The 8,311-nt window shown below is 40.7% G+C and overlaps 1 protein-coding gene across 1 annotated transcript in view; it reads right to left on the bottom strand.

Moving 5' to 3' along the window:
* Positions 1-488: 488 nt before the first annotated feature.
* LOC125339968 (vomeronasal type-2 receptor 116-like) overlaps positions 489-8,311 on the bottom strand; it is a 14,722-nt gene continuing 6,899 nt past the window's right edge. Inside the window, exons 2-6 of the mRNA XM_048331324.1 lie at positions 6,077-6,365; positions 4,169-4,975; positions 3,240-3,467; positions 2,294-2,417; positions 489-1,411 (exon numbers count right to left, since the gene is read on the bottom strand). Coding sequence (XP_048187281.1) covers positions 489-1,411; positions 2,294-2,417; positions 3,240-3,467; positions 4,169-4,975; positions 6,077-6,365 — 2,371 coding nt within the window. The remainder of the gene's footprint in view (positions 1,412-2,293; positions 2,418-3,239; positions 3,468-4,168; positions 4,976-6,076; positions 6,366-8,311) is intronic.

Below are 8,311 nucleotides of genomic sequence, written 5' to 3'. Positions count from 1 at the left end.
ATTCCCTACCCCCATCTCTTTTTCTCTTGGGACTCTTCTTTCTCCCTTTTCCCCCTCAATTTTTTCACAACACAACTACTCTCAAGAATAAACGACCAGGCCTTTATCATGTGAAATGAAAAGCGTCCTCATCCCACTCTGATTTCTTGAGGCTATCTTGGTAATATCCTGCTGCTCCCTTGATGGGTGCCTGAACACTCTGCTGGGATGGATGAGGCACAAGAAGAGAGAACTTACCAGTGTTATGTGTCATTATGTGTACACCTGGCCCTTCACCTAGGATGTAGCTCAAAAGACACTAAGAACAGGGGATAAATATTAAGTACATAGTAAATAGAAGGAATGAAAAACACACAAGAAAAATTGTAAGGAATAGGCCCTTATTCATTGAAGTAAAATTTCCATATTATAAACAAACATAAGACTGGAAAATTACTATAGATTTAGTTCAGAAACTGTATATAGTATTCAAATATATAAGTTTGGTCTTAACAATGCTTATTTCTCCTTCTATGATTTTTATCCCTGAAGCCATGCAGACAATTTCTATCTGGCCTTATCAAGATGATGTAGCACTTGGGGGCAAAGATGCAGCCCAGGAGCCCTGCACTGGAAGCCAAGATGGAGAAGACCTCCACGGCCACCATGACCTTGCCCTGGGCACTGTGGTAGACAGGCAGGAAGGTGAGCCACACACTGCAGAACACCAGCATGCTGAAGGTCAGGAACTTGGCTTCATTGAAGGTGTCAGGCAGGTCCCTGGCCAGGAAAGCCACAGTGAAGCTGGCCACGGCCAGGGAGCCCAGGTATCCCAAGACACAGTAGAAGGCAGTGAGGGAGCCCCTGTTACACAGGATGATGATGTGTCCATGTTCAGCGTATGTGTCTGTGTCAATGAAGGGAGGAGAGGTTCCCAGCCAGAGTCCACACAGGGTCACCTGGATCAGGGTGCAGATGGGAACGATGAAGTTAGGAGCCCCTGATACCAGCAGCCACCTCATCCTTCTCCCTGGAGAAGTGACCTTGAAGGCCAGAACCACCGTTACCGTTTTGGCCAAGACAGTGGAAACAGCTACAGTGAATGCAACTCCAAATGTGGTTTGCTGTAGAATGCAGGTGACTGTGTTGGGACGGCCAATAAAGAGCAAGGAACAGAGGAAGCAGAAGATGAGGGAGATGAGCAGGATGTAGCTGAGAGCCTGGTTATTTGCCTTGACAATCGGGGTGTTGTGATGTTTCACAAAGACCCCAAGAACAAGTGCTGTGAGTGTAGATAAGCAAAGAGCCATGCAGGCCAAGGCCATCCCCAAGGGCTCTCCATAAGCCAGGAAGCTTTCAGCTCTTAGGAGGCACTGGTTTCCCTCTGTGTTGGCATACTGGTGATCTGGGCATTTCACACAGTCCTCCATATCTGGTGAGGAAGACAAGTTACCATTATTCCCTTTTCACTACTTAAAAGGACACTAGGAAATCCCTACTTAGAAAAAAATTCTGACATATCAAACATGACTAGCACAAACTTCATATGACCAATATTAACAGACATGTTTAGTATTATTTTTTAACTTCATCATGTTCCTACACTTGTTTCCACAAGTCTACTTGAAACTATTTACTTGCAACGAATACCATTCATATTCTTTCTTGCCATTCCTAATGTCCTAATAATAATTTCATACATCTCTTCATGCTTCCATAATAATTCTCAGCCTTTTGTGTACAACAATGTCCTTATATAAAATGACTAGAAGACCTTGCATTTTTCTGTGTGTCTCTGTGCAATACAGAGAGTAGCACTGTGGTCCTTTCTTGTCATTGTGATATTTGCTTCTCCTACTCACCTGTAAAGTACTAGGGAATAGAGAATGTAATCATTCTTTGAAGTTATACAGTCATGCCATGCACAACATTTGTACCTAACCAGAGCACTTGCTCTGTTTTAAGAACAGTTCTGGGCACTAGGTAATGAAGATCTGTGTTTTCTTTATAATGTAAAAGCAATTTTGTCAAAGTTGAAGACCACATTCTTAAAAAGATTTTGCACTCCATATGATAGAAAATACACTAACATTACTGAGTAGTTAAATAAACATGCATGCAATATACTAGAAAAAGTTAATCCTATACACAGTTCAGACAGGAAGCAGTATCATCCATTTTTGCAACTAAATTACTACTAAGTGAGTGAAGGAGGACTTTGACTTCAACCCGAATACACAAGTTTTGTAGTGCTTTGCATGGTTTGTGGGGCACTAGGAGAAAACAAGTATTTCTCCCTCTGCCGTGAACTTACCTGTCCCATTGGTCATCTCATTCTCTGTGCAAGGAATGCAATCAAAGCAGCAGGCAGCCTTTCCCTCCTGAGGGTATTTCCTGAATCCAGGACCACAGCTCTCACTGCACACAGAATGAACAGGCTGAGGAACATCAGATATGTGTCAGAAACTGTTTAGGCTTTTCTTAACATTCCAAAAGTTCCCTTATTTGAACGACTTCAGTTCTTTAGCATAGTATTATAAATGTACATAAATCCAGTCCGTGGGTTGAATGCTGCTATACATTCCACATCATGTGATGACAAAAGGTTTATGTGCTACCTCATTCAATGATTCCTCTCATGAAAGATACCTAAGTAGCAGCTCAGCTAACCATTAAATGAAACCACCAGAGAAGGGAACCAAGCAAACCTTTCAAACACACAAAGCAATTAATTGGGTACTTCATCGGTGTTAGAACCCTGCTAAGAAGTATGCAATTTGTATTTTATGACAATATTCAAAATTCACGTTTAGAAATAAACTGAAATTTTCTTGCTGATCCTGGAGCTTGAACTCAGTATCTAAGCAATGTCCTTGAGCTGTTTTTGTTCAAGATTAGTGATCTGCCGCTTGGTCCACAGCTCTAGCTTATGTTTTTGGTGGTTTAATGACAGAGTCTGACAGATTTTTTTTGCCTTGTGGGGCTCTAAAAGGAACTATGTGAGATCTGAGGATGTCAGCCTCCCAAGTAGATAGGATTAGAAGCATCAGCCTGAACCCACAACCTCTTTTGTGGTGGTTAAATCAAGATAAGAGTCTCACAGGTGTTCCTGCTTGGCCTGACTTCAAACCAGGATATTCAGAACTGAGTAGCTAGTATTAAAGGAGATAGTTGCTGTCATTCAATTAGATGTTACATTTAAAGTGTGAATTTCACTTACTTATCTGTTCTTAAAATCATTTGAATTAAATCTAACCCACCTCTGTAGTTCCTATGGCCCACTCTACCATATCTTCAGATAAAGACAGTTGATGGTCATGTAGAGCAAATGGAGAAAACTTTCCTATGTTCACCTCAAGATCAAGACCTTCTGGAAAATTCCAAATGTTCACAATGTCATACTCTGCCTCCAATTTTCTTTTGTCCTCTAAGATTACCCGATCTCCAGCAGGATTCTGAAATTGGGTATTCTTCAGAAAAGGGTGCAGCTACAAGAGATACATCATCTTATGTTGACGTATACCCCAGTGGTTAGACAGAAAGCCAAATTAAGGAAAGCTCCTTAGTGTCTTTAATCTCCAATTCATAATTCAAGAAAGGCACAGACACCTGATATAGCACTGCAGAAACAAATATTTGGAGGAATAAAAATAGTTTTCCTGAGTACAGGTCACTCAGCAAAGTGCTAGAAGGCCTCTTTTCAAGAAAAACCTATTTCATTTAAATAACCATAAATGCAGCAATTTTCAGATGGCTAGTTAGAGTTTTCCACAACAATGAATTCTATTAGTGTCTATAGTTATAGTTTCAGCTTGTGCAAGTTTTAATATCTAAAGTAGGATGAAACTAGGTGACTTATGAAAAATATAGATTATTTTGCTCAGCAGGTCATGCTTAGAAACTTATAGGGAAAACGTGCTAATAACTTACCAAAACATTATATGTGTATGTGCAGGTTATTAGTAACTAGAAGAATGTACAGAAATATGGAATTAATTTCTTCTTTTTACTGGCCTGTTCTCCTTAAGAACACGGGAACTCATGTCTAGAAAACCTCACAGACATTTACAAAAATATAATTACTTTAATTTGGGGAACATAAGTAAAATATTAAATTTCATGTGGTAAGAAGTTCCTCTAGGAATTGACTGTGCTGATGGTTCATGTCATCAGAAACAGAAGGCCTTGCCTGTGCAGGGGAAGGCACTGTCCCTTTCCTATTTCCCATTGTTTGTACTTCTGTTTGATTGAGAAGCATCTCATGGAGAGCCTGGGCCACAGCATACACAGCATTGTATATATTGTAACTGTCTTCAGACATAGTCATGTCAAAAATGTGCCCAGGCAACCAATCCAAGGAGGCATCATGAGGACAGTTCTCCCACGTTACACAGTCAGAATCAGAATCTGAGCAATTGAAAGATAGAAACCACAGCCGAGCAAGGAAAAAGTCTTGTGGGTATGTGGAAGGGTTTACTGCCTTGACAAAATCTGTGAATCCAGAAACATCTGGGTGATGGTGTGAGAAAATGAGGGGTACATGCAAGGAACCTAGCATGAAATATCTCTTCCTGATGGTTAAATCCCACTGTGAGTTCAGGATACAAACTTTACCTTTTATTAACAGTTGCTCAACACACCTCATTAAATCTAGTAGGGATTCATTATCACCGTATATGATGAGAACATTTGCTGAAGATTTATTTATCTGGTTATACATGGACATGACTTTGAGTGTGTATCGTACAGCATGGGTTGGAATCGCTACCTCAAAGGCTATACAAACTCTGTTCTTGGCCATCTCTTTTTTCAATGCAGGAAGAATCCACAAACCATTCTCATCTACTAAGGTAAACAGATCCACCCAGTTCCAGTTGAAGTGAAGAAGTAAGGAGACCATGGCAGTGGCTATCGATGTGTCCTTCTGGGCCATCTGATACAGAGCAGGAAACTTGTTATGGTCACTCAGGACATGATTAAAAGGCCCAAAGGTAAGCTAAAAAATCAAAATTGAACAGCCCATGAATGAGAATATTACCATCTATCAAAATCTCTATGGTGAAGTATATTAAGTAACCAGTAAAATTAGGTAGAAAGTCATTTTTTTCATTTAATTTTTTAAAATTGTTTTTAATAGTTGTGCAATGTACTGATACAATTCCTTTGATATCTGTCATTATTTCTATCTATAACTGCTATCTATACCAACCACACCCATTCCACCTTTCCTAAGTCCAATTGTACATGGGTACGTTGAATATTAGGTTGTATTTTCCCATCTACTTCCACTCCCCATTTCTCTGCTCTTTTTCACACACATTTAATATCTATCATCCTCAGACAGGATAGGCTTCAGCTTTCCATTGTTCATTTATTGTTGTCCTGTCAGCTGTTTGTTCATACAATACATCATGGAAATCCATCCCTTTATATAGCATAAACTAGCCAGATGGATCATGCATATACACACTTGGCTTTGTATGTATTCCATATGGATTTCATATTTCATGGTCATGTTTTAGATCTAATTTTCACATGTGTCACTTTCTGCTTTTGGCTTGGTAACTAGACGTAAAAGTTTCTTGCTTAATGGGGATTACAGTCATGAGCCACCAGCACACTGATCAACGTATCTCCACACGTCAAAATCATTTGCTCTTTCTTGTTTTTAAAAAAGAATCCCTTTGCCTGCTCTAATTTCTCTGCCCTCTTTTCTACACATGGAAGTATAAAAATAAAATTATTTTGAATTCTATTTTTTGTAAATCACCAAATTCAATAGGCTCATGTATCCAGTATTTTCCTATCATTCTTTTTTATTTTTTTGGCCAGTCCTGAGCCTTGGACTCAGGGCCTGAGCACTGTCCCTGGCTTCTTCCTGCTCAAGGCTAGCACTCTGCCACTTGAGCCACAGCACCGCTTCTGGCCGTTTTCTGTATATGTGGTGCTGGGGAACCGAACCTAGGGTCTCGTGTATCCGAGGCAGGCACTCTTGCCACTAGGCTATATCCCCAGCCCTCCTACCATTCTTTTCTATCACCTGAAATGGCATCAAATTAGACATTCCTTTCATATTGCCCCACTTTCTCATCCTCACCTGTGGGTACCTGTAGAGGCCTAGTAACGTCCCAATCAAGGCAGATGTTAATCCTGACGGTCCTGTCAGCACTGCTATGGACTTGCTCTCTCTCATACAGGAGTAGTTTGGACTCTTGTACTTCCCAAAGAGGCAAATGAAGGGATTTTTAAATGCTAGCCAATTTCCATATTGGATATCACAGATATGAAATCCCAGAGTCAAATTGTGTAAAAGATGAGAACTTTTGTTGATTCCTTCAATGGCAAAAGCCAAGGATAAAACAAACTGGTAGTTTTTGAAGAAAAACCTATATAATGAGCATAGAAATTTAGGAATTTAGGAGGAGTATTTCACAACATATGACTTCAATGGATGCAATACCTGCAGATTTATTTTTGCCAGGGAACAGGTTAAAACATTTCCTTGTACATGAGGGAATATTTGGTTTGTGGACCGTATCTGACATGAAATAATGACAGAGTGCTTAGTTTGATATAGTAAATTCTTGTCTACAGTAAAAGATACTGAGACACAGAGAGACAGAGAGAGAGACAGAGAGAGAGACAGAGAAAGAGACAGAGACCTAGAGAGACAGAGAGACAGAGATAGACACACACATACGGAGGGAGAATGTGTCCATGAGTGTGTGTGTATGTGTGTACGTGCGTGCGTGCGTGCGCATGCGCACATTCTGGGGCTTTAACCCAAAGCATGGCCACTTTCCTTGAACTTTTTTGCTCAAGGACAGCACTCTGTTGTTTAAGCCAGTGTTCCACTTCCAGCTTTTGGCTGGGTAATTGGAGATAAAATTCTCAAGGACATTCATGTCCAGATTGGCTTCGACACTCAATCCTCAGATATCAGCCTTTTGCGTAGAGAGGAATACATCATGAGCCACCAGATTAAAATAAGAATTGAATCAATTTCCTCAAAATATGTGTCATAAAAAAATTTTCATACCACAGGCCAGTGTGGAAGGAAATGTGTCTGTAACCTTTTAGTACAGAATTCCTGCCACTGACTCAGGTTGTCTGTAATAACATCACTTCGTAATCAAGCATGACAGCTGAGATTCAGAAGATACAGAGATGGTGGCATAAAGTGAAGAACTTACAGCCCTGGAAAGGAGAAGCTACACTGAATGAAACGAGAGTCTTCAACTGACAGGCAGAAAATCACTCAGTCGTACTTGCAAAATGAAATATGAAACTGAGCTGTTTCTGGTACACTAGGGATGGGAGGTCAGGGTAGAGAAGACAGCAATATTGATGTGCTCGCCCAAGTTCCCTCAGCCATTGCCAATCCTGAAAACAAAACAGTAAGTGGAAATAGAATGATGAGTTACTTACGGCTTATTGTCTTCTTTCCTGAAAGCATCACTGTTACTGACATCTGTTCCTAAAGTGTAGAGAGGGAAAAATCCAGCAATCAGCACATCTCCATCCATGTGTGCTCGCTGCTTCATTGTAGAAAAGCAGCTAGTGCCAGCCAAGGACTTGAGAAGAAGGGGAAGCTGGAGAAGAATGAGTATGAGGATCAAAGGGCACATCACAGAAGCATCTGCCAGGCTGTAATTCTGCCTGGAAGTAAAGCGTTCAGTCCCAGGTATGTATATTCATATATGTCTGTATGTAGGCATACATGTCTTTTTATTGGCAGAAGATTTACACTGCAGCCCATGTTCTTTCATCAAAACCTCTTGTGAATCCCCAAGGAAGAATGTGTCAAACTCTTCCCGGAGGCTCTGCATCTGAGGCCTTGCCTCCAGGAGAAAAACACGAGTTTGAAAACATGTTTGCCTATTTTTCTTCTTCACCACAGGTGGTATGATTTTTCTAAGATCACAGATAGAGAAGCCCCAGGGATGAAAGTTTTCTTTGTTATGTTTGGGTCGGCATCTGTGTCATGATGCTATTTGCATGATAGCCATTTGGGAGGATGCAACTAGATTGCCTCAGAGGATGCTGTTTTTCATGTGCACAGTGAAATGATCAGAAAAACTTCTACTCCATGGAGTTGTCCACCCAACATATGAGGGGATCATACCCATGTGGTCAATTGACACACCCACTATGCACTACAGCCACAGAGCACTGCTGGTTGATGCAAGCAGATGCCAGCAGGTATTCCATATGCAGAGGCCACTACAAATGTACTCACTTCCTGTTGCCTGAGAAAGCTATGATGCTGATGAATCCTGTCACCAATCAATGCCAACACGAAGTGTCACACTTCCATTCTGAACTTTCACCT

This window comes from Perognathus longimembris, chromosome 22, assembly GCF_023159225.1.
Source record: "Perognathus longimembris pacificus isolate PPM17 chromosome 22, ASM2315922v1, whole genome shotgun sequence".
Lineage (NCBI taxonomy): Eukaryota > Metazoa > Chordata > Mammalia > Rodentia > Heteromyidae > Perognathus > Perognathus longimembris.
Note: the sequence above shows the minus strand (reverse complement) of the source record. Positions and strands in the feature narration are given on the sequence as shown.